At 27.3% G+C, this 27,131-nt stretch overlaps 2 protein-coding genes and 1 long non-coding RNA gene across 5 annotated transcripts; all 3 read left to right on the top strand.

Moving 5' to 3' along the window:
* The first annotated feature begins 436 nt into the window (after positions 1–436).
* On the top strand, positions 437–13,754 carry LOC149882947 (ubiquitin-like protein NEDD8). Its single transcript, XM_090101324.1, has 5 exons — positions 437–564; positions 1,174–1,203; positions 1,287–1,345; positions 13,025–13,048; positions 13,614–13,754. Exons 1-5 carry the CDS (start codon positions 529–531, stop codon positions 13,696–13,698), a joined length of 234 nt encoding a protein of 77 aa, XP_089957450.1. The 5' UTR covers positions 437–528; the 3' UTR covers positions 13,699–13,754.
* On the top strand, positions 1,352–7,065 carry LOC149882948 (uncharacterized). Its single transcript, XR_016456676.1, has 3 exons — positions 1,352–4,640; positions 4,731–4,859; positions 6,129–7,065. It is a non-coding gene; the product is annotated as an uncharacterized LOC149882948 (long non-coding RNA).
* Positions 13,755–14,957: 1,203 nt separating the features above from the next.
* Positions 14,958–25,169, top strand: LOC145193298 (TBC1 domain family member 20-like). 3 transcript variants are annotated; one of them, XR_016456544.1, is made up of 10 exons: positions 14,958–15,101; positions 15,368–15,547; positions 16,008–16,097; positions 16,193–16,287; positions 19,172–19,263; positions 19,362–19,458; positions 19,567–19,696; positions 21,271–21,412; positions 24,307–24,500; positions 24,579–25,169. XR_016456544.1 is itself a non-coding variant. In XM_090100857.1 (9 exons), the coding sequence occupies exons 1-9, from the start codon at positions 15,017–15,019 to the stop codon at positions 24,826–24,828; spliced, it is 1,230 nt and encodes a 409-aa protein (XP_089956983.1). In that variant the 5' UTR covers positions 14,959–15,016; the 3' UTR covers positions 24,829–25,169. The 3 variants fall into 3 exon arrangements, 2 of the variants coding, with proteins under 2 accessions (XP_089956984.1, XP_089956983.1); XM_090100857.1 differs by lacking the exon at positions 19,567–19,696 and having other exon boundaries at positions 14,959–15,101; positions 19,362–19,463; XM_090100858.1 differs by lacking the exons at positions 19,567–19,696; positions 24,307–24,500; positions 24,579–25,169 and having other exon boundaries at positions 21,271–21,406.
* Positions 25,170–27,131: the final 1,962 nt, after the last annotated feature.

Below are 27,131 nucleotides of genomic sequence, written 5' to 3'. Positions count from 1 at the left end.
TTCATAATTTCAATTCAGAAACATTTGAATAAAAGGAAACAACTGAAAATATCTTATCAACATTTCTGAATATTTTTATTATTACTTTTAATTATAAAAGTGTTTTACTGTAGTTAAACTCTTTCTTAACTTTATATTTAGAGTACTTTCAAAACTTCGATCTGTTATTTGGGAACCTGTTGCAAGCGTGTGCTCTTATAGCTTTAGTTAACATTATTTACTTCATTTAAGCATTTCATTTTTAAATCTAGGCAAAAAACAGATTTTTCTTAAAATGTCTGTACTATTTCCTTTCTCAGAAATTTTACTGTTGTGCTCGGGTTTTCAGATAAGAAAGTTCAAGAAACCAGAAAACAAAACTGATGTTCGGGAAGGACAATTTGAGCCGGTCTATTTGTAGCGTACAAAGTATCATTCTTTTAAGCTCGGATGTTTCATATCTTTTTACATCACAATTCTCCTGTAATGAAGTTAACTATCACATTATTTTTAATTTCAGATAACTAAATAAGATAAAATAAGTATACGATGTTGATTAAAGTAAAAACTTTAACTGGAAAAGAGGTAGCTAGATAACTATTTATTCCCAACAGCTTTCAAGTTTATTTAAAACTCTTTTTTTTTTTGGACCTGTGAAGTATTTACAAGCATCCACAGCTAAATTAAAGGCTAGAGCAAGAATGTCAGCATATATGGGCTAAAGTTGTGTTAAAAAAGACTTCTAATTGCTTTTTATTTGATTTCCAAAACAAGTTCAAAAATGCATTTATGTATGTATGCATGTATGTATTCATGTATGTATGCATGTATCGATACATTTACACACACATACATACATACATACATACATACATACATACATACATACATACATACATACATACATACATACATACATACATACATACATACATACATACATCTACATACATACATCTACATACATACATACATACAAACATACGTACATACATGTATGTATGTTTACTTATATCATATATATATATATACATATATATATATATATATATATATATATATATATATATATATATATATATATATATATATATATATATGATGAAAGTAAACTTCCATTAATAAGTAAAAAGCTTGTAAGCATAATCTCTTTTACAGAATGAATCTGATGATAAATATTATTTTCTATATTAGATAGAAATTGATATTGAGCCTAATGATAAGGTATGTCTAACTTTAATTTATCTAAAGCATCAAAAATAATTTTTAGATAGGGTTTAAATGTCTCAAATTTTTTGTGAATTCAGGTTGAAAGGATAAAAGAGCGTGTTGAAGAAAAAGAAGGAATTCCTCCAGCACAGCAAAGGTTTTTAAATAAATTGAATGATGATTTATAAGTAATGTTTGATACATTTAATCTAATAATATTTTGTTTACTTATACCATAAAGCATAATTATAGGTAAATATAGTTAAGTCCTCTGGACATTTAAAAAATAGATTCAGTTCAAAAGTAGGTAATTTTTAAAGTTATGAAAATTTAAGATTAAATACAGTGGTCAACCAAAATTTGAAAACCTTAAAGAGCTACTTTTTTTTTGAAAAAACTTCCATCTAAGAGTTTTAAAATGTCTTGGTTTTTAGATATAAATATTTCTTTCTATGGCTTTTAATTCTATTTATCTTTTAATTACTTCATCTAAAAGAAGATGAAATTAATTTTAAAAGCTCTACATCAATACACACCTTTTCCCTTTTCCCTTTTTATTTTTATTTTTATTTTTAATCAAGAAAACTTGTAAGATATAAACTATTATAACTGTATTTCTAAAACAATAAATATTTTGGGAAATAGTTAACTCATAAAAGTATGCAATAGCTTACTAAAACCATATATAAAAGCTATTGTACTATAATCATTTACCAAATTTCCTACATTAAGGATTCAGCCAGATAAACCTTTTTAAAAAATTTTTTTGATCAAATTACCTTAATCATACAAAAGCAGGAAAATATTCAACATATGAAAACAAGTAATAGCTTGTTAGAATAGTATTTCAAAGAAAATATTTAAATATTGTTATATTTTTATTATGAACTTAGACTATAACATCATTTCCTGTCAATTAAAATTGTGTGCTTCATTGTGTGAGCTTTATATATTGATTATTTATAATTTGCTTTTTACTTACTTTGTAATTTTTGGCTTTATTTTTTATAAAAGCCAAATAACATAAAATAGACTTTTTATTGCAGTTTTCTCAACAATATTTAAAAAATGCTCATGTTTAAAGATATGGAGCATAAGCGCAAATTGTAACAATAACAATAGAGGATGAAGCATTTCTTAATTCTAACAAACACATAACAATAGAGGATGAAGCATTTCTTAATTCTAACAAACACATAAGGAAAGATGGGGACATTTAACCATTTGTTACTTTCAGCCACCTCTAATAAATATTATGATGTTTTAAGTTACTCCCTAAAACTCTTGTGCTCAAGAAAATGGATTTATACTAGTTTCTGTGTTAGGTTACTCATAGATGAAACAATTACAAAAGCTTTATGCTGTAACTTTATTTATCATGATAAGTATTATAAGTGCTTGAAAGTGTCCCATAATAAAAATCCCAATCTTCCACTTAGCTATTAATTGGACTGAGCCTTTATTTTTTAAAATTCATGCAACTTAAAATCCTTTGTAAACCATAATTTTGTTTTAGACTTTTAGTTTTGGTAAAATCACTTTTTCTCTGATTACCATGTAGTTTTCCATGAAGTTATCATATTTAGAAGTTCTCTATCTAATCTGTTGTTATTTCTTCACAAAGAGTTAATGCAAAATTAAATGATTTAAAGTTGCAATATTCAAAGCTTAAATGATAATACTCAAAAAAAAAAATTTTTTTTTTTTAGTTAAATTGTCAACTTGAAATATAAAAATTATTTTCTTTATTGTTTCTTTAAAACTGTATTTTAAAGAAACAATAAAGAAAATAATTTTAAAAAAAAAACCTAGGTAAAATAAATTAAAATAAGTTCTCCAAATTGTGGAAATAAATTTCTAGTCATGCAAATTCTTATGGCTATGGAATATTTTATTATTGAAACCAGTAAAAGTAGGTCAGAGATTTCCACTCTTAACAAACTTCTTTTTTTTTTTTAATTTTGCCTGTTTTAATACTGTCTAGGTTAAATAACAAGTACGTTTTTTTTTCTTTTTTTTCTTTTTATAATTTTACTTTTTGTTTTTACATTGTAGTAGTAATGTTGGTAAGCAGAGATCAAAAGGAAAGAAGAAAAATAATAATAATTCAAATATTAACATTAAATCCAAAATCATATTCTATTTGACATGCTGTTTGGAGTCTCAAGCACTATTCTAAAATCATAAACATTAAAAAAGACTCTAGGGTTTTTGTTTCAACATGCGAAAAGCTATGTCAAGATTAAATAAATCTAGTGTATCTTATTGCAATTATAAAACTCAGAAATTTTACATCCAGGGTTTTTACATATCAAACCATCCCAAAAAAACTTAGAAATGTCACTCAAAAAAGTAGAATAAAAACAATATATAGTCAGTATATAATATTCTTTGTGTTTCATATAACTATTTTCAGCTATTAAACTTATTTTGGATTTCTTCAATCGCTTTTTTTGTGAAATTCATTTTTTTTTTGTTTGTCTGTCAGAATAGTCTTTTTGGATATTCATACAATGCTGAGGGAAAATTAACATAGTATAAAATTAGTTATAAAAGGTATTATTTAAGATAAAACATATACTGTATATGTTCATTATAGGTGCCAACAGTTAGATGTACTTTAAAGATGCAGAACTTAATAATTAAATTTAAAAAAAAAATTATTTCACATGGTATTTTATTAAAAAATAATAATAATGATAATAATAATTTACAACATAAACCAAATAAATTTCATCTTTTTGTTGTTATTGTAGAACTGAATATTACTGATATTTTCCATAGCAAACAATCAATTTTGAATATACTGTGAGTTTATGTTAAGCAATTAAGCATTTTAAACTGGCACTTCTTGTTTGTCTTTATATGTGCTTGTAAGTCTATTTGTTGTTTATTTGATATCATCAGTTGATGATTTATCATGACTTGCTCCAAAAAAATCCCCATTTTTGTATTAATTCCAAAATTAACTTTGTGGTGGAAAAGGTTTTTGAAATTTTTGTGTTTGTCAATGGCCCCCATCTGAGAAGTACAATATTGCTGATATTTAGATAGAATTTCTTTAATGTAGTCAGTGATTGTTGTATAGTTTAAGTAAAATATATGTTTTTTTTTTGTTTGTTTTTTTGGCCTTTCTTGTAGGAGTTAGTGTCATGTTTGCTGACACAAATAGAAGTGGAATTTTGGCATCAAAGTTTTCACACACATGTTCATCAGCATTCAGACTTGATTCTGTCTGATGTCTCAGTTGAAAAATTCCACAAGCTTCAAATGCATTAATGGCATTAGCTCTGGAAAATGCACCTGCATTCTTTAAGTGCTTCAATAATCCAAGAAATGCTTGTTTATTCTTTTTGCTGTAATAGCTCTTGTCATAGTATGTGCACAGGCACTTTTTACAGCCTTAAATACACCCATGTCATGTGGCTGCAGAATGCTGCTTGTATGAGCTGGTAAGCATAACAACTCTATGATGTTTTGTATGACAAGCTTTACAATCTGTGATATGTACAAACTGTAACTATCAAAAATCAACTATTTAGTACCATTGAGGCTACTAGTTCCAGTAACAAATATCTTTGTGAACCACTCAAATTGCTCCCTCTCTATTTACCCAGAATCAGAACTAGTACAGAAGACTACTTCAGGACTACCAGAACACCATGTGTTATGTAAGTGTTTACCTTTAAACCACATACATTATTAAATACTCACCAATTGCTGAGCAGCAAATCTGTGTAATGTTTATGCATTTTATCAAGGTTTCCACCATTTTGTGTACAGAACATCATCTGACTGCTGATATTTTTCTGAAAGCCTGTTTGCTGGGAGTGGCTGAGACACTTATCAGCTCATTTCACCCATAGAGCCAATTGATGTTTGATTTGCCATGTTAAAATGAATGCTCACTACACTTTAATCCTTTACAATACACTGAACAGTTTTTCAATCCATACTGAATCCCACTCACAGGTTTAATGAGTGTGTGCACTATCATCTATTTTGAGTTTTAGCTAGCTGTCTGTCTACCAACTGGATCAGTCCTGTTACCCTTAAAATGATTAAGCAGTTAGTTCTGTTGACCTTTTAAATGAAAACAGCCATCTAAATGCTCATCTCATTTTCTTTTACGTCAATAACCGCACACTTCATGCTCTCTGCTATATACCCATGCTTCCTAGCATCCTCTGGTCACTTGTATGTGTGAGGTATCTTTCTTAATCAAACCTGGACAAAAATACACACTTGAATCAGTGTGACAGTAAACTAGAGTTTAACTTAAGCCAGCAAAATTGTAGCAGCCTAAACAAACTTAACTAACTGCATTAAGCATAAGATAAAAATTTTTAAGTTTGACATATTGTGGGGTAACATTGTCAAAGTTGGCCTATTCTTCAAAAATACCAATATTATGTAAACATGCAGACAGAGTTATAAAATTAGGGTGGAAATGGTACTAAAGGTTTTAAAGTGACAGACACTGAAAGAACACTTGTAGCTTATCATACTTGAAACAGAAGTTTTGTTAAAGTTTAAATTGAGCAAATTAGCAACACAATTCCAAATCCAATTACCGAAAACATTTCAGGAAATAACACAATAATTCAGCAAAATAGCTCTCATAGTAAAAACAGCAGACTCTACTTCAATCCTAAATATATTTTAAATAAGTAACAAGTTTTATGTGCTCTGTGAGTTTCTTAAAAAATGTCAAAGTTTACCTTAAATGAAAAAATTTATATGGAACAATATATTATTTTTGTTGGTTTGTCTTAATACTTTTTAGTTTTTTGGTTTTTCTGTTTAATCTTGTCTTTTTTTGGCCCTACTTTCATTTTGTTTGGTTTGGATAGCTTCTTTCACAAGAGTGTTTTTTAAAAAATTTAATGGCAGTTTCCTTTTCACTTGTAATAGCTGTTTTCCAAATTTGATTTCTTCAGGTAAAGATTGAACAAATTCTGGAGTGACTAATATATGTGTATTTTGGATTTGGGACTTCAAGGATAATAGAACAAGTTAATCATTAGATGCTTGTATTTGTGGATCTATGCTATAAGCAGAAGTTGAGAATTCTGCAACTTCTCTCAAAGTGTTGAAGACAGATTAGATTTTATGATATCAGAAGCTAGGGGTTGATCTTTGACAATAGAAGGGTCCTGACTATCAGGTATCTAACAGTAATAAATTTTTGTCGTATAAAATTTGGGTTTAAATGTATTTATACCTGCATACAAAAATTTACTTGAAATTTTAAGATGCTTTAACCCAAGCTCAACTAGAAAGTTTTGCAATTTCAAACATAGAAACAGTATTACCAAGATTGTTGACTAGGCAAGAGTTGACTTTATTTTTATATTGATACTAAATGGCCCATAGTCCAATGTGTATGGTTTTAGTTGGTGTGATGTGTGAGAAGGTATGATAAGCAAATGTGTTTCATTTTCTTTTGTTTTATCATTGAAATCAATTAGTAAATGAGATAACGATTAGCTAAAATGAGAAGAATAGGATTCTCTTTTGAAGGATGAGAGAAAGTGGTTAAACCAGTACATGTTTCTTCAGTCATCCAACCAGTTTTGTGTTTCACCAGAACAATCTGGAGATCCATTTTTCTAAAAAGCTTTTTCTTAAAATTTACCCTTGGGAAGTTAAAAAATGAAGGAATTAATGTACCACGAGCATTTAGTGCATTACACATGGTTACTAGTGTTCAGACCTTGTAACTGCTAAAATCTAGCATTCTCCTTTTTGGCTATGGCATATTCTTTAGATTCTTGTCTCCACCTACTATTTCTAGCATTTTATTAAAATATCTACTTTTAACATAATGCTAATTGCTTCCTCATTTTAATTATGTAAAAATTTAAAAAAATAAAATAACTTCAAATTAGCTGTTAAAGAAAAAATTTTATGTTACAAGTTACCAGATTTTTACCAGAATATTTTACATGTATAAGTATACATATTTTTAATATATTTAGTATTTAATGCTAGATATTCCCATGTAAAGCTCAAGCATTGAAGTAAATCTCTCATCTTCGTTATTTTTAATTGGCTTGAATATTTTCAAACTTTTTTATCCTAAGCTTTTTATAAGAAAAACTACTTTTTAATTTCTTACATTTTAGGCTTAATATAAGTATGGCATTTATTTAGTGATCATACTTAAACAAAATCCAATACTAAACCTCGTTTAAAAAACTTCTTTGAATATAAAAATATTGCTATTTTTAGTTTTATTCCTGCCAACTAATTAACTATTTTAAATCCCTCATCTTGTTTCATTGAATTAAATATCTGTCTTTCTGTCTCTTCCATATTACATTTGTTAATTGGTGTGTAAAACTTACAATCAGAAAAACAATTATAATATTAGCAAATGAATAAGCTATTTAAAAAAAATTTTTCAAAAGCTTTTAAAACCAAAAAAACATCAGTTTTTTCTTTTAATTACTGATAGCATTAGAAAGATTTATAGTTAAATATATAGTATTGTAGAAATTATGTTATTATTTCCAGTAAAAGTGCTCAATACAGTGTAGTATAAGTAGAGCAAATTTATTTATTATTATTATTATTATTATTATTATTATTATTATTATTATTATTATTATTATTATTATTATTATTATTATTATTATTATTATTATTATTATTATTATTATTATTATTATTGTTATTATTATTATTATTATTATTATTATTATTATTATTATTATTATTATTATTATTGTTATTATTATTATTATTATTATTATTATTATTATTATTATTATTATTATTATTTTATTATTATACAAACTAAATAATTAGCTAGGCTTACATAACATTACTTAAAGTTTCACGCAATAGCAATCATTAGATGTTATAAACCGTAAAAGTTTTATGTTGTTTTTTTTATGGTCTATAACATCTGATGATTGCTATTGCATGAAACTTTAAGAATGTTAAGTAAACCTAGCTAATTATTTAGTTTGTATAATTATATGTACCTTTTTAATTGGTAAAAAATTTATTGTGAAAATAACTCATTAAAAGTGCTCCAGTCTTTATAGAATATAATTTAGCTTCTTGAATGTTGATTATTTTAGTACAGATCTTCCTTACTGAGGTTTTGATGCTATAACAATAGGCCTATCACTCTTAATTGTTAACTGGACCATGGAGCTCACTTTATTTTCTGATAAACTGATTTTGATGTAAAAAAATGGACCATGGCATGTCTAACCTGTCATTTTTTTTCTATTTCTGATGCTGCTTGATAATTGTAAAGTTTTTGATTGAAGCAGTTTGATTGAAGCTCAATAAATAAAACACTAATTTTCAAAAGGAATAATTAAATAGGTGGTGATTTTTAGGGGAATATTACGTCATTTTATGTTAAATAGAGTTGTTAAAGACCTATGTTTTGTTTAATGTCTTTATTAAAAAGAAATTAATCTCCTAACTTGTAATAAAAAGAGAGAAGCTATGAGTAATGGGAAAAAGTATGATAGAGAAAGAGCTTAAAAGTAAGTAACTTTAAAAAATTCTCTGATTAGTTAAGTAGTCAAAAGCTAAATGATTAAAAAGCTCTTAAGCATTCTTAAATGATGAAGTTTTCTAATAAAATGCTACTAAGTTGTGTTCTAATATGTTCTGAGCTTTTTTCCTAAAAGGTGTGGAAGAAAGCTGCAACTTCTGCTCAAAATTTTTAGTCCACCCTTTTATGATTTTGAATTATTTTTTTTTAAGATGAATGCTGAATAAACACTTATTATAATTTTTTATTAAATTGTTTATCACTTTCATTAAATTCATGACAATTGAAGGTATAACTGGTCATGTTATATAACACAGAGGAAAAAAGATATTAATTACCTTAAAAAAGTAATGTTCTTGTTTTTTGACATAAACCAGGTAAATTATATGAAAACATTAAATAGAAACTCTTCAAGAGAGCTGAGAAGAATCCTCTAAAAACAAATAAGAAACTAACAATTTTAAAAAGTACTGAATACTTTGCATGACTGGAAAACAAGATAATATACTTATTTGAGAGAACACTTAAAAACTGCGCAAGAACTGACAGTACAAGCTAATGAAGTCAATATAAGTATTTGATATATTGCAACTATCAAAAGACAATTGCAAGTATATGAATTAAATGACTGAGTTGCTATGAAAAACCAACTGTAATGCTCACAAAATAAAAAGGTTGGGTTGGGCTGAAAATCATAAAAATGGCACAAAGTCCTTTGCACTGACAACTCATAGATTCCAATGTTTGTATCAAAGCAATGTTTTTTTTTTTTTTTTGTTTTTTTTTTTTTGTTGATGCAAATGAGAATGAACATTTGAGTATTGTATTGCTCCAATGGTCAAACATGGATTTGGACTATCCATGATATATGGTTGTTTTATGAATAACAAACTTTAATGACCACCATTGCACAGGTTATACTTGAAATGAGTAAATAGATAAGTATCACATTTCTCTTTTCAAAATTTCTAAGTATTCTTAAATTTAGGAATGATGTCACATATCTTCTTCAACTCCTTGTAATTTCTTTTGCCCAGAAATATTTTGTTAGTCTGTGGTTAGGTACAACTGGTGCATAATAAAGCTAGACTTGTATTATGCACCAGGTGTACCTGATATCAGACCAGAAGATAATTTTGTGATTTTGCTTTAGTTTGTTTATAATTGGAACTGGACATTTCTTGACACACTTGTTTATTATTTTAAGCATAACTTAAAGTTCAGAAACAGAAAAAATCATAATAGAAAGTCAACAAATACTTTTTTTTCAAAGTGTTAGTTGACTTTCTTTTATGACATTGTTCAGGAAAAATTAAGAATTCATGCTGTTTGTATTTGCAAAATCAGTTATGGTTCAAGAAACTGAGTTAATAGAACTCAGTAATTTAAAAATAAATGGTGTAAATAAAAGCAGTCTAAATAGAGTGAAAATAAATCTCTTTCATGCTTTATATGTAATAGCTGCTTCAGTCGCTGGATTTAAACTAGTGTTATTATCGGCTTTGACTAAATCAACTAAAAGTCGACTAGTCAAAGATCGAAATTAGTCGATCTTGAAAAATCTAATATTCAATTTAATCGACTATGGGTTTCCTACTAATCGACTAAAAGTCAATTTAGTCGGTTAATCATCCTAACATCCTTATTTCTATTTTTTCACTTGGTTTATTTTTTCAACCTTCAATAGTGTTACGATGTTGATCAATTAGTAAAGAGATATTTTTTTAAGTGGTTTATCTTGTAAAGATAAATTACTTAAAAAGATTCAGCTATGTGTAAGAATATCATTCATAGCGGTTTTTTTAAGTCAACCAAAATATCTGACCATTGAAACCAATTTGCTGTATCACATAAACTTATCTCTTAGCTTACTGTATGTACCACCACTTTATTAATATGTTTCCTTTTTTTTATTATAGTAACCAGTTGATGCTTTTTTTAAACAAAATGTTAAGTAATGTGTTATGGTAATCAAATAAGAATGGAAAAAGGTTTTATAAATCTGCCATCCCAAAAAAAGTTTAGCTGCCCCATCTGTCCCCACCTATTTATGCCACTGTTTTTAATATTTTGTTAATTTTTTGTTTTAATTGTTGAGAAAAATGATATAAAGTGTCCATCTGGGTTTTTTTTCTCTTTACTTTGTGGTAGTAATTTCTGTTTTATTTTGTTTGTTTATTCTATTTTAATTCCTCTAATAGATTAGGTAAATTACAATTGAACAGAGAAACTGCTCTTGATATAACAACAGCATGTGCTATTAAAATAGTATTACATACCACCTAGTTTTTTTGTTTACTCTCTTAAAGTTCTATTTTTTTCTTAGCATCTAAAAAATAAATTGCCAAGTAACAAATAAATGAAACAAATGTCTTGAAAAATTGACAGAAAGAATGCCATTTTTATGTGAAGCATCAAGGGAAAAGGTTTTTGTATAGCACTTAAATCACTTAAATCATAGTTTTTTAATAGTGCAGCATTTAAAAGTTGTACAATCAATCAACAGTAAATCAATTATTCATAGGTATATATAAACTTATGAAATTAAGTTTGGAATTCTTTTTCTTAAGAAAATTCATTTTTTTTGTTGTATATCTATCATTTTGACCTGTATTAAATATTTATATATTATACAAGTATGTAATTATTCACTGTGGAGGTATATATATTTATATCTACTTCTGCAGTGAATAAATACATACTTGTACAATGTATATGTAAGTCCAATTTAATTAAGTTTATTAAAAAAAAGAGCTGCTTATTTGTTTAAAACAAAAGTTGTTTTTTTTTTAACAAATTTATATGCCTAATTTTTAAATTTATTTAGATTAGTTTGATAATTAAAAAAAAAAAAAATTCAAATGACGCATATAATAATTTCAAAGGTTAAGCAAAATTATTGAAGATAATTGATATAAATATTGTAAATTTTATAATCGGATTTCTATAATTGGTATGTCAAAATATATAAATTATTATAAATTTGATTTCTTTCAAAAGACTGATAGAGAGGTTTGTATTTTATTTGTTATTATTTGTCATTCATCTATAAACTAAACTCTAATATTAAATATATAATTGTGCCATTAGTGTAATATAATAAATGTCTATAACAAATTTTTCAGAGTTTTTACAAAGAGTTTTTATATTTGAGGCCAAACCAAAGATAAAATAATTTTGCTCTTAGTTAATATTAGTTTTGAATATTAAAATTCCTCAAGTAAAAACTCTGAAGCTTGCAATTTTGTTTCATTCTTCAATCATTTTGTAGTTAAGACATCAAATTTATGCACTGAAAGATGTCAGTGTTGCACTTTAATTTTAGATTAGTTAAGTTTTTTTTTGGAATGTTGTACATAAAACCATCCATGCATGGTAAAAACATGCATAATTGTTGAGCAACAAAAATAAAAAGTTTTAACATAATGATAATTCTAGTTTCAGTAACTTAATAGAGCTTTATAAGTAGAGCTTTATTTAAAAGTATGTTCAAAATCTTAATCTAAAATAGAACTGTCTAAAAATTGTTTTAGCGCTTTTTAATTATGGGTTTTAATTAAGTCCATAAAACATCCACAGGTTTTTAAACAAAAAAACAAATATTCTTGTTGCAAATAATACAATGCACAAGTTTTAATTTATATAATTTGCAGTACCAAAAGTAAAACAATTTTTTTAGATTTTGGACAGAATTTGTCATATTGACATTAATATTTCCTTTACTTAAGACATTTCAAGTATGATGCAATAAATTCAATCACAGTATATAGAAATGCAGAAAGTTTAAACTAATTTTAACATTAAGTCTTCAAAATAAAAATGCACTTTTTGTGTACTTTTTTGTCCAAATTGAATGAAAGATGTTAATCATAACTTGTTTTCAAAAATTTGCTTTACTTGTTTTTCATTTATTATTTTATATTAAAAAGGTTTTAGGAAAGTAAAAATATTTGATAGTGTTAATTATTAACTGGCTTATGAATCAAAATTTATTAGTTATAGAAGCTAGATTGTCGTTGATCTTTTTCTCTTCTCTCTCACTTCATTTTATGTTAAAGCATATTGTAACACAAGTTTAATTATTTTATTACCTTATTTGTTTAATGCAAGTAAAAGTTCTGACAAATTCCATGTTTCAAGGGAGTAAACCTATAAATACAGGATGTAGGCAAGATTCATATACTTGAACTTTTTTTTATGATACAATTGCTGCCCTACAGCACTATGTAGTTGTGTGTTACTCTTTACACTCTTTTTACATAATTATATCATAGGTAAAATATAAATTCCTTATAAATATTTCTTTTTCCTTAGGCTAATATTCAGTGGAAAGCAGATGTGAGTATTTATATTTGTTTTTTGTTTTTTCATTAGTTTTTGTATCATACAGCTTTATCAATATTGGCAAGTGAGGCTGTTAGACCCAGAACAGAAATGCTAATATATGTTTTTTATTTTAATTTCATTCCTAATAGTCCAGTTGTTGAGTATACAGTGAACCAAAAAATCAATAAAACAAACAATTTTTTAATGAAATGAAATAAATTTTCTATTTTTCTAATGGATGAAAAATTTGAATCTAAGTATAGATTTTTGAATCTTACAACATGCTGATAATAGCTTAGTGTCAGTCCTCTATGATGTTGTAATCTGGTAGTAAACAAATTATTTCTATGTTGACAAGCCTGTATAAAAACTTAACACTGTAATGTTTTTTAAACAAAACTTTGTGTTAGTGATAAATTAGTATTTTACTTCAAATCACTTCAACTTTTTATTTCCAAGCCAAGAAAATAAGATGAGCTATTTTTATGATTAATGATTTTAATAATAAAGTATTGCATAAAACCTTTACTTAAGCATCTATGCTGGTTTTTAGTTATACTTAGATTTTTTTTTTCAGGAATGATGACAAAACAGCACAAGATTATAAAGTATCAGGTGGCTCAGTACTTCATTTGGTGCTGGCATTAAGGGGTGGATCATAATTGTATTTTACTTATTTTTTGTACATATTTGAAATAAAGTTACAAATCAGTTTCAATGGTTTATTATTATAGTTTTATTGTTACCTTACTACTTACTACTACTATTTACTAGTTTAAATATGTATATAATAAAATTCACAAGTAAAAAGTAATTTATTACTTTTGGGTAATCTATTTAATATATAAACAAAATATTTTTGACTTTTACTCATCCACTTGCAACAGTTTTGTACTTTTTCTCTGAATGGTACCAAGCTTATCTTGAAAATTAAAGCAAAAAAAAAAAAAGTTTTAATTGCAAAGTTGTATACTCAAACTTACGTCTTGTACACAAAATATAATTAAAAATTATTAATTTAATTCAATATGAGAGTTACCTAACAGTTTCTGTAACAGAATGTGCTTTTTCTTTATAATTTTGATAGAATACAAATTTAAAATATTTAGTAAATTTAACTAAAGTTTTATATAAAATAATATCTGAAAGTTGCATTGGTTTGTGATTTCTAAACTGTTTTCATGTTAATGTTTTAATATATAAAGAAAAATTCAAAATTTAAGGCTAAGGTCAAGATTTGAGTTATTAAAGTAGTGGTGATAAAAATTTAATTTTAAATATTTTTTACTAGTTTAAAATAAGTGGTGATTAATTTAGCTTTAGGTATTTTAATTTATTTTATAGTTAGCTTTTGATAGTTAACAATTAAATATTCAGTTCCAAAAGATTTCAAAACTGACATCATTTCATATTTATAAATATTAATAGTTGTGACATTTTTAAATGTTAATAAAGACAGCCTGTTTTATTAACTTTTTCTTTTCCAGTGGGTTTTTTGGTAATCCTATTTTCTGATCAAATATTTGAATGTTGTCTCTTTTAATAATAGATAAAACAATCATTGTAGATCCCAGACCTCTGTTTGATTTTTGTAAAAATTTAATGAGTAAAATATATTAATGACTAATTAAGCTTTAATTTCCGCAGTTCTAGGTTAAAGACCAATTTTTTGCAAATTAATTTATTAAGAATAATAATATTAAGAGAAGAAATGTCACCTTTGCAGTAGTTAAAAATGTATAAAGTTTAAATTAACTTTTAACTCTTTTAAAGTAGTTACTTTAAAAATACATGATAAATGATAAATATTTCTCAAGAATTTGTATTTTTGATATGAAATCATTATCTTTAAAATTTAAATTAAAATTGCTTTTCAAAATTTTTAAGTCTTCAAAAATTGGTGAACTCTATTTTTTGTATTATTTGATAAGCAACCTTTTCTTCTAGAATAAAATTAATAATTACTAGAGATGTTTGCCTATGATGTATGCTGCCATGCCAAAAAAAAAAAAAATATGTTCAAAAATGAAGATAAAAAACCACAAGCTTGAATTCTTTCTAAATGGTAAGTTGTAATTCTTAATCAGTTTAGTTACTCTCAGTATGCTTAGGCATTTAAGTTTTTAATCCCCTAATAGTTCTCATACATTAGTAGCTGTCCTAAGTTTGCATCTAAAACAATCTCTGATTTCATTGAAATGTATTCTGAAAAATTTATGAAAAGGTTTATAAGTGTGCTCTGATGTAAAAACAATTTGAATGAAATATGATCTAAACAGAATTTTTATGATCAGTAATTAGAAAATAAATATGCATTTACATTTTTCTTAGAATTTTTTAAAGAAAAAGTGCGGAAGATAAATGATGCATTGGATTGTGATCCAGTAGATATTTTAACTCTTCAAAAGTTAATGTTTACTTATGGTGGATGTATAAATAATGACTTAAGATGCAAAGTTTGGCCAAAACTTCTCAATGTTGATGTTTTTAATATCTTGAGAGGGAAAAATGGTAATATTGTTTAAAAGTTCTTTTATTATAAAAGATATTTGAAGCATACATTGTTAACAAGCTATGTAGAAATTAACTAATTATTTATTCACATTAAGCAGATATTAGGATATTCTCATTTATGAAAAATAGGTATCTAAGTTGTCAGTTTCACATCCTCAATTTAGTTAATAAGACAGACACAAGTTAATAAAAACTAAACAGAAACTGTCCTTCCAAAAAAATTAGTATGTGGCACTCTGAAAACACTGTACAATAAAATTTATACCCTCCTAAGAATTATGAAATGGCAGTGTTTTAGATATATTTTTCAAACAGTTAAAGATGAGTTGTTAGAAATTGAAGATTAGTTTGAGAAACTTAAACAATATAATATTTTAAAGGGGATTTTCTGAGCAGTCACTGGAATTAAGTAAATCTAAAAGTGTAATTTAAATTTATGTTATTTTTTCATTTCTAGCTGATGATGAGATATTAGAGTTTAAGAAAAATATTTGGTGGAACCAAGTTAACCTTGATGTAAATCGCTCATATAGGCGTTTTGCACCTGGTATGTAAAAGCTTTTGTAAATATTTTACAAAAACTAAGCAATAATTTTAGTTACAAAATGATATATAAAATGGTAAAATTTCACTTGTTTTTAGATATTCGCATGTCTCGTCGAAAAGTTTTACAACAAAAGCTTCTTTTTGTTATTATGAGAGTGCTTTGCAGAAATCCTCATCTGCACTATTTTCAGGTGGGATCCCTAATATATCGTTTTTATAAAGTTACTTAATTATGTAAACACAATATTGCCAGAAAATATTGTATTACATACCATAGCATATAGTATTGACAAAGCCAAGTAACAAACAGTATGCAATTTTAGCAGGTTAGAGGAAATTAATTACTTTGAATATTTTCAATAAAGTATTTGTTTCTTATGTAGATACATATTTGGTCTAGGAATTAATTCGTGCGGTTTGACAAGGGATTACAAAACTAGCTTATTGTCTCAGCGTTTCGTTTAGCCACGCATGCGTGCGAAGATCACTGTTATTGCGCATCATTTTCATTATAAATCATTTGATTTAAGCGTAAACAACACTATTTTTAATTTAACTGATAATGTCGATTTTTGTTCCTGATAAAGTGTTTTTGCAGGGGATTCTTCTTCATTACTTTAACATGAAGAAAAGTGCTACCGAAAGTCATTGTATTTTGGTTGAAGTTTATGGTGACCATGCTCTAGCTGAGCGAACGTGTCAGAAGTGGTTTGCACGGTTTAAAAGTGGTGATTTTTGTTTGGAAGACCAAGAGCAACCAGGACAGCCGAAAAAATTTGAAGATGCAGAATTGGCAGCATTGCTCAATCAGGATTCTTGTCAAACGCAAGAGGACCTTGCAAAATCGTTAGGAGTTGAACAATTAACAGTTTCCAGACGCCTCAAAGCCATGGGTATGATTGAAGCAAGCTGTGGTCATAAAACGACCAGATTGGGGTAACATTGCTCCTTCTGACTACTACTTGTTCGATTGCATGAAGAACGATTTGATTGGACAGTGCTTCACTTCTTCAGAAAATATCGGAAAATGGGTCTCTGATTGGATCACTTCTAAGGATGAAGCATTTTTTCGACACGGAATTCGTAAATTGCGGGAAAGATGGGCAAAAGTAGTGACTAGCGATGGACACTATTTTCATTAATGTATTCATCCATTTAGTTTTTGAAATAAACCTTCAATTTTCAATTAAAAACCGCACAAATTAATTCCTAGACCAAATACATTTTTTTAAAAATAATCGGTTAGAAAGTAAAATAAAAGAAACTTTAAACACACATGTCATTTTAAACTTTAAAAAGCTCTGAGGCTACTTACAATCAAAACAGCTTAAATTATCTGCTGAGTAATCTAATATCTCTAAAGATCCTATTAAAAGTGCCAAGGTTGCAGGCAAAATTTGCTCATTTTTAGTCTTTTACAAAATTTATAAGCTGGCAACCCACAGGTCTAATTTTACTATTAGTTTGTTTAGCAAATTAGTGCTTGTATTAGTTTGTGGCATTTTCCTTATAAAAATTTGTTTTTATTGTCTGTTATACTTTTTAAGCTTCTTCTTAAAGTTTCCCAATTGGGAGGATGCAAACTGTGACTGTATTTCTTCCATTTCAAAGTATTTTATGAAAGCTTGTAGGTATCAGATGCCAAAAGTATTTTCTTAAATACAAATCCTGTGTCTTTTGTGTGTGCTCATCTAAGTTGTTTAATATTACATAACATTGTTTGATTAGATCCAAATTGATGTCAGTAATATTAGAGGATTTTCATGAATTTCTAAAAAATTTATTCATCCTTGTGTTACCCAATATTTTCATAATTCTTATATTTTGTAAGATAATTTTACCATTTATCATACAAAAGAATAGGTTTTACTATTATGCCTTCATCATTTAAAAAAGGCATTAGTAAATGTCTACTAATATAATTTTAAATTTTTTTTATTTTTATACTTTTGTTTAATGCTACTTCCTCTGGAAGCATAAAGTTTATGGGACATCAATCTCTAGTTGAAGATGGTACAAGACCTAATTATGAATTTTCTGTAATCCACTATTTTTCAATATTTTATTTGATTCTCTTTCAAAAATATTATCTTCTCATGCAAAAACAAGTTTCAGGAAGTCTTGACCTCTATACAAAGACAATCTTACAAATGATTTTGTTGGATACCTTTTTCCTCAAAAATGTGAAGAATGAAATAAAGAGGACTTAAACCTGTTGCAGGTTACAAAATATGATGTCAAAGTTGCAAAAACAAAAGCTCCTTGCTAAGCATTTGCTCTAATGGAAGAAAACATGCATCAGCAATTGAGCCTGTGTAGGAAATAGTTACATTAAAATAGTTGCATTAGAATATATAGCTCTAATGCTATTGATTCCAATCTTCAATTGCACTATAGAGGGCAGAAGTATGAGCCTCCTCATTCCAAAACAATCCTTTTATTGAAAAACAGCATTTTGCCAAAATGCAGATATCTCATTAACTGTTACAAAGACCCATATGCAAGTGTTTAAATTTAAATCTTGTTAGTCAGCCATAGAATCTTTAAATAGATTCACTTTTTTTCTAAGTAGATTTTTTTAGATCAAGTTGCTACTATATATATATTCTAAAATCAAAAGAAATTTACATTATTTTAATTGATATTTATATTGTAGGATGTATCAACTTTTAAAAAGAGTTTTATACAGATGCATTTTTAATATAATTTTTGTGCATTTTTAATAAAACACCATATAAGTTGATTTAACCTACCTAAACTACTATTACAATACTACCATGTTATTTTACAAGACTTAAAAAGTGATAGAATTCTTACTTTCAGAATCAAATTTTTTTATGTTAAATCAGAAAATTATGTAAAAATTTATTTGTTCTTTATGGTTAGATTTTATTGTATCACAAAAATATTTTTAATTAGACTCAACAGTTTTTATATGTGAAATGAATGTAAAAGGTGTTTTCATTGGTTTGGTTGTTGATTTTCTTTCTCTAAGAGCTTATTTATAGCTATATATTATAAACTTAGATTTATTTACTATGACAATATATTACTTTCAAATATAAATCTATCTAGGGTTATCATGATATTGCTGTAACACTGCTACATGTACTAGGTGAAGTGCTGGCTACAGAGTTATTAGATGCTCTTTCAAATACTTACCTACGGTTATTGTTATGATTTTACTTTAACAAATTTGAAATTTCTATTGATTATTTAATTCATCACTTATTGCTTGTAAAAACAATGTACTTGTTTGTTTTAGAGACTTTATGGACAAGAATATTAATCGAACAAATAAATTATTGTCTTTCTTCTATCCAATACTTTCCAGAGTTGATGAGGAACTTGAGGAATTTTTAGTCAGGTTTTTTTTCATTTATGTTTTTACAATTAGCAAAGTTTATATTTTTATTTCTACAAGCAACGCATTAAAAAGATATTGGAACAAAATGGATTTATTTTATCAGATGCAATTCTTGTGAAAAGAGTTGATCAATTATCAGATCTTGCATCAAAAGTTCTTGGTGTTGCATTTCTTGTATCCTGAATCAAGATGTAATGCTGTTCCAATTGTTCTCAAATTAGTTTCATTAATGGGTAAATTCTTTTCCATTCACAATTATACATAGTTTAGCAGCCATTGCACTCAGAGACATTCCACATAAATTTTGACAAAGTTTTTGATAACTCATGCAGCTATTTTATTGTATCCAAACCAGGACTTTTTATAAGCAAATAGATATTTAAGTGAGTTTCAGGATTATTAAGGTCTATGGATAGTATAAAGAAACTTTTACTTTCTTTACATTTAAAATTTAGCAGCTCATTACATGTTTAATTTTAAGTTCTACCTTAGTTTTCTTGAAGATCCTCATTTCAGAGACTTTGATGTCAGAGTCAAACAAACAAATTATTGATTATTTATTAAAAATAAACAATGATCAATATTACCTTCATAAACATTTTCCATCATTAATTCCAACTATTATTTGGTTGTTTAAGTTTTCTTTCTGATCTCCAAATTTCTACACTTTTATTAATGGAACACATTCCTTTGATATTTGATCTCTATTTTTACTATAACTTTCTTCCCATCCTATAATAAAAATTTTCAAGTGCAATTTCAAGCGTGGAAGAATAGATTTTAGTGTTAAAATATCTCTTTAATTGCCATTCTCTTTAAAATTTGTCAAATTTAAATCAACTATTGCAAAAATTGTTGATATAGAGATGGTTTATCATAAAATTGAAAAAATCCAGACAGGTAAGCTGTGTTTTTTTTTGTTTTTTTTTAAAGTCATTTTATGATGAAAAAAAGAAATGAATCTGAGCTCTTTTATCAGTGCTTTTAGTTTACTGTTTGACAGAGTAAACTTTGATTCTACTTTAATCATATTCACTGCAGGTCATTGTAAAAGCCTATACCCTTCCATAGTTTGATAGTAGCCACATGTTCTTCACAAACTATTCAAGCTATTATTTTGGAAACAATCACTTCACTTTGGTGGAATCTTGGAGTTTTGTCATATCACTTCTTTGTGATGTTTTACTGATTTTCTGTTTCTGTATTTTTTAACAAAGCTCTAACAGATTTACATTATCAACCCAATCAAAATAATGCGATCATTTACAAAACGTTTATAGGTATCAAAAAGCAAATCTTTTTTCTATTTGTATCATACTTTTTAATTGAGTGCTCCATGATGACTTAAGTTATAAAATATTAAACAATCATACAACTAAAAACAAACAAAGAAAAACTGTTAAATAAATCCTTTTATGATATGTCACCATAGCAAACTTGTATGTTATAATACTGGCACTTAGTAAGTGTTTAAGATAAGTGATCTACTTAAGCAGATTGCTTTTACTTTACACCACATACTTTAAGAAAAGGTTAATGGTAACATTAGAAAAAATATATTTACGAATGTAATATTATTCTGTAAATTTTCATACATTTTTCATAACTGAAAATATTTAATAAGATGTTTTTTAATTTTGACAGCACACTGAACCAGATTTAAATGTTTATTTTATTATCAACAAAAACAACATTAAATTTTAAAAAAATACTGGTTCGACTTTTTGTTCTTGTTTCATATTATCTTTTTGCCTGACTTGGCATTCAATAGTTTTGTGGGTTTTAACTTTTTTTTTAACTATATTAGATCTGAAGTAGGTACCATATTTGCGTTGAGTTGGTTAATAACATGGTTCGGACATGATGTGAGCAAGATCGAAGTGGTTGTGCGTATTTGTGATTTTTTTCTAGTTGCACATCCTGTAATGCCTATATACTTTGCTGTAACGGTAAGTAGTTTGCTAATAATTGACAATTTAAAAAACAAATAAGATTTCATTCTTCCTGTGTATACACTACCGTCCGTAATTTTGGACGCACCTTACAAAAATAAACAAAACGCGTTTTAACTCATAAATAAAATTAACTAAGAGTGTCTACACTGGTCTCATCATAAAGTACTGTGAGAACATAGTTAATAGAGATATTTTTAAAAGAAATTCTTACATCATTAAATTTGTTACTATTTACAAAATAAAATAAACAGAAACATTTTTAAGCGATATCCACTTCTATCGTAAAATAAATAAATTTTTAAATAAGATTACTTTTTATTTTGTCTATTCTCATTATTAGTTAAACTTTTAAGCTGAGTGTGTTAAAATATTTTTTTTCTGTTTTAAAAAGTTAATAACTCTGTAGTTTTTGAAAATTAATGAATTGATTGACTTTGAACTATCAATTTTTGGTAAGAAAATTTTTTTAACTTTATTTCTCATTTTTTCAAATTAATTATTTCATTTTAGTATTCTTATGAGGTTCATTATTTAAAATGGCAAAAAGAGGGCAGATTAATTTAGAAAAACGTATAGAAATTTGGACCCTTCATAATTTAGGCTTTTCTAATTGAGAAATTGGTCGATGCCTTAGCATTTCAGAGAGTTGTGTCTTTAAAATGATTAAAAGTAAAGTAGAAACAGGGTCTTTCTGCGATCGTAAAAAAGTAGGGAGACCTCCTTCTACTACGAAAAAAGAGGATAAGTACATAGTAATTAATTCTTTACAAAATCGTAGACGCACAGCGCCAGATTTAACAGCTGATTTTAATGAACATCATACCACAAAAATAAGTACAACGACGGTAAAAACACGACTTCTTGAAGTAGGGCTTAGAGTTCGTGTAGCTATTAAAAAACCACGTCTTACAACCGTCCACAAACAAAAAAGATTAGTCTGGGCCAAAGAACACAAGAGTTGGACGGTAGAAGAGTGGAATAGAGTACTTTGGTCAGACGAATCAAAGTTTGAGATTTTTAGGAATAAACGCTGGTTTTTCGTCGTCGGGTAGGAGAAAGAATGCTGGAGTAACGTACTATGCAAACAATTTAACATGGAGGTGGGAATATAATGGTTTGGGGTTGTTTCGGTGGTGGCCAAGTGGGATCAATCGCCAAAATTGGCAGAAAAATGACAAAAGAAGTCTATTTAAAGATTTTAAAAGAACAAGTTTTATTCTGTGGAACCGAATAAATTAGCGAACGATTCGTGTTCCAACAAGATAACGATCCTAAACACATTGCTAAAGTGATTAAGCAATATTTAAATGAAAAACTAGAGGAAGGATTGTTGAAGGTCATGACTTGGCCACCGCTGAGTTCTGATTGTAACCCAATTGAGTTATTGTGGGATCATTTAGATTGAGAAGTCCGAAAAGCTCCACCAAGGGGTAAAAATGATCTTTGGGAGGCAACCCAAAACATATGAAAAAATATTGATGAGGAATATTTTATAAAATTGATTGATCGCATGCCACGTATCTGCCAAGCGATAGTCAAAGCTAAAGGTGACCATTTTGTCGAAAAGATGATTTAAATAAAAACATTTTATTTTAGTAATAATTTTTTATACTTATTATATATTTTTTTCACTAAAACTAATAAAAGGACATAAAGTTATCGATTTGTTTTATTAAAGTCACAAATCAAAATTATTCTGACACATTTTTCTCTTAATATCTGTAGTTGCGATAGGTGCGTCCAAACTTATGGACGGGAGTGTATATCATTTATATGATCAGAAAGAATGAAATATTTAACCTCACAAACAAGTTTTAAGCAATCTAAATAATTTTTTTTTTTTTTTTTTTTTTTTATAGGAATAATGCCATAACATTTTTTTTCTTCGTTATTTAGTAGAATAGTCTGAAAAAGTTTTTGTTGTATTTTTAGTTTTTCAGTAAAACCATTTAATTTAGTTTCGTCAGATAATAACTCTAAGTTTTAACTGTTAACTAGAAGTTTTAGAGTAATCCTGTAACAGAAAGTGGTCTCAGAACTTTTTTAAAAGTTTGTTTGCTCCCAATTTTTAATTTGTAATTACATAACGTATATGCAGGTGTATACGAAAAGACTTTAAGTCGTTTAGAATGAATCAGAAATGTTCCTTAAGAATGTGAGAAGACGAAAATATTAATCTGGAAAAATCTCGATTTATACATGTTATAAAACAACTACTCTTTTCAGTTAAAAGTTGTAGGAATTTCTTTTGTTATCATTTAACGGCAGAAAATGAAATTCTGAAATCTGCCAATTTTTACTGAAGAAATTGTAGTTTCTTTTGAGTTGATTAAATTTATTATCAAGACAATTTAGTTAATAGTTTATTTAATATTTATTTGCTATAGAAAACAAACAGAGCAGAGACTGTTTTCCCGCGTTTTCTCTATTTTTAATGGGTTATAAGAAGCCACATCCTATCATTTGACTTGTCTAAACTTTTTACTTGATGATTGGTACGTAAAACCTCCTTAAATTAGAGCGTGACTATTGATAAGTTTTCAAAAAAAATCTTGTGTTAAGTGGTTATAGCTTACGAGTAATAAGAATCAGTCGTAAGTAATATTTCAGTATGAAAATAGAAAACTGAAGATTTAAAATAGTCTTTTAAAAATGCATTTTTGCCACTTTTACCATACCACTTCTGATGTGCTAAAAGTAGTAGATTACAAATTTACATAATAATACGAAGTCAAAAAAAAACTTGAAAAATATTTTTGCAAAACAATTAGTCGTTGTGCTTCTGTGAACGTTGTTATTTTTAGCAATATTGCAATATGATTGCATAGAAATATTTTGTAAATGAAATACCTTCATATAAAATCTAAGAGCAACGTTTTTTTTTACAGGTAGTTGTATCTCATCGATCTATGATACTTAAGCGCGACTGTGATATGGCTATGGTCCACCAGTGCTTAAGCAAGTTACCTTCATCTATGAGTGTTGATGATGTTGAGAAATATGTGTCCAAATCTATGTCAATTTTTATAAGACACCCTCCGGACTCATTGACAAGAGAGATTAATCGCCATATAAAGCTAAGGCAAGATTCTAGGAAAGTTTTACTGATTTCAGTTGCTAGGTTTTAATACTGTAATGAGTCATCAACTTTTATTTTTAGTGATTCTGTAGTTCTTCATGCAGAGCTCCTTGAGCATTCTTATATGCAGCGTCCGGACAGAGTTTTGCGTAGAAAAAAAAGAATGGGTAAACTTTTATGTGAAACTTCACCTGTTTCTATACCTGCTACTACCGTGCAAGTATTAAATTCGCATCAATCAAATTTGTTAACTAAAGCTGCTGTTTGGACTGTAACAATATCAATGGGACTTATGACATTTTTAGTGTTAAATACAGGGCAATGGATCTAGCAGTTCTAAATTAATTAGCAGTTCTAAAATTAATTGAATTATATTATCAAGAATATTTTTGTTTCCAAGTTAAAACAAATCGTTGCATCTCATTTTGTGTCATTTTTTTGTTGTTGTTGTTGATTTCTTAATAATTTTTTGTTTCTTTTTAAAAATAAATTTGTGCATTCTTTTCATTTTTTGGTTCCACTGAGATGAATTTTCACTTTGACAAGATCAACAACACGTTGTTAAAGTAATTTTTCACTTCTTAATAGCTTAAATTTTTTTTTTGTTTTTTTGTTGTTGTTTTTTTTTGTAAATATGTTAAGAGATTTTATTGTGTCGGTTTTGGTCTCGAATGTTTTTTTTTTTTGTTTTTTTTTCTGTTTATGTTTCTGGTTAATATTTAAAAATGCTGGTTAATATTTAAAAATGCAAGCTGATTCGCTAACAGTACTTGTATAATTTTCATTCAGTCACAAGTTTATTTCAAAGTTCAAAAAATTTACAAGTTGCGTTAATCAAAGTTAAAAGTATAGAAACATGCAAAGGAATGTCTTGTGACTATTTAAACTATCTATCAACCGTTTGGTTACTTGAACCATGTACACCTGTAGAGCTACAGCGATACAAAGTTCTTAAACTTAATCCTTATCTCTGGGAGTTTTGTGACATGATTTTATTACTAAAAATAAAAACGTTTCTTTCTTAAAAACTTCGTCCAAAAAAAGCACAATTTTATGTAGGTGTTAAGTAATTAAAACTCACTTAACAAATCAATGTTTATAAATGTTTTGATGTTGCTTTGTTTTTATGGGGACGACACATTTTGCTCTTAAATGTTTCAGTTCTGCTTAAAGTAAATTTAGATAATTTTTCCGTCTGCACATTAAAATAGGTTTTAGTACTTTATCATGTACATAAGTTTTTTTAATATTTTTTTCATTGTTATAGAAGGTGGCTTTTGTTCTCTAAGTGGTGGATTTGTAGATTTTCCCCTGTTTTTAGATATATGTAAGCGCAATTAAGACTACCGTTTCCTCTAACTATCTTTAATACTCTTTTACAGGTTGAAGTTACTGATATTTTTCTAAAAGAGCTAAAAAAATTGCTTTGGCTTGTAAAAAGTTTTATTAGCTACATTTATTTAACTCTTCTCTTAAATAAAAATTCATATTTCATTTTACCATTATGATAAAAAGATGTCAAATTGTCTCTGTTTTTTTAAATTTTTTATGCCAAAAATTTCCCGAAAGTCAAGCTTGCTATAATCATGCCATAAAAGTCCACCCAGTTTATAAATATGCTATAAAAGTCAACCCAGATGCACGCACATCACCAATCTCAAAAAAACGAAAAATGGCTGCCGCATTGGCATTGTTTGAAGCTGGATACAAAGAAGACCTATGCTTCGCTTTTGGTGAGATGTGAGCAGAACAATCAACTGGTAACTGTTTAATTCTAATAAAGCTGCAAAAATTCATCAACATATGGGAAGTTCTTATTTCATATATCGTCGTCCACTGACCTAGCGACTGTAGAATACCATGTCTTTTTATGAGTTGTTCATAAACAGTAATCTATAATTTTCAATACAAAGTGTGTTTCGTCATTGTCCGCAGATGATCATTAATAATGGTGAAAGTTTTGATTATGTCTTTATCTGAAAAAATTAGTTCACCAATGTTTGTCCAGTTTTTGTTCCAAAAAATATAAAATTGCAAATATTAGTTTTATTCATCTCTTTGAGATAAAATCAGTCTTTTATGGTTATGTCTCCATGACCACCTTGACATATTTCATAAATGTTTAGCAATCTTGTAGTACATTCCGGTTAGAATATTTATCAAGATGATTATGGAGAATAAAATGCGAATCATTTCAAGCTGCTTAGCTTTGTAGTGCTTAGCTGATCCTAGTAGCACCCAATGTTTGTATATTATTGTTCCAACATTGAAACGGACGCGCTGTTTAAAGTTGGCGATCGTAATTTAGTAAAAAAATATAAACCAATTTAAATCTTGTGTTATTGTATCAAGAAAACAGAGGCCAAGAAAATAGAGCATGGCGATGGCAGCAGTAAAAGATTTGACTGAAAAAGTACAGATTCTAGAAAATAAGTCAGATGAAAAAGACGAAATCATTAAAAACCTAATATATCGAATTGAGCATTTAGAACTTTTAGAAAGACAGAACAAAAATGTACAAACTTTAGATAATGCTGTTGTTGAAAGCGAAAAAGCATGGAACATCGTAGCTGGAAAGAACATTAAGAAGGCTAAAGAGCAAATTAACATCATCAATACTATTGCAAATGAAAT

The sequence above is a fragment of the Hydra viridissima genome, unplaced genomic scaffold (genome assembly GCF_058129835.1).
Source record: "Hydra viridissima isolate aposymbiotic clone 2 unplaced genomic scaffold, HvirCarnegie_v1 scaffold_10, whole genome shotgun sequence".
Taxonomy (NCBI): Eukaryota; Metazoa; Cnidaria; class Hydrozoa; order Anthoathecata; family Hydridae; genus Hydra; species Hydra viridissima.
The sequence above is the reverse complement of the archived record's forward strand: the minus strand, read 5'-3'. Positions and strand labels throughout refer to the sequence as shown.

Bases quoted from the DNA above. Each gene is read 5' to 3' on its own strand.
- LOC145193298 (XM_090100857.1), top strand. From the start codon at position 15,017: ATGATGTATGCTGCCATGCCAAAAAAAAAAAAAATATGTTCAAAAATG. The intron at 15,548-16,007 runs GTAATATTGTTT...TTTCATTTCTAG, and splicing joins TATCTTGAGAGGGAAAAATG to CTGATGATGAGATATTAGAG. The intron at 19,464-21,270 runs GTTTTTTTTCAT...TAACTATATTAG, and splicing joins CTTGAGGAATTTTTAGTCAG to ATCTGAAGTAGGTACCATAT.
- LOC149882947 (XM_090101324.1), top strand. From the start codon at position 529: ATGTTGATTAAAGTAAAAACTTTAACTGGAAAAGAG. The intron at 1,204-1,286 runs GTATGTCTAACT...TTGTGAATTCAG, and splicing joins ATATTGAGCCTAATGATAAG to GTTGAAAGGATAAAAGAGCG. The intron at 13,049-13,613 runs GTGAGTATTTAT...TTTTTTTTTCAG, and splicing joins ATATTCAGTGGAAAGCAGAT to GAATGATGACAAAACAGCAC.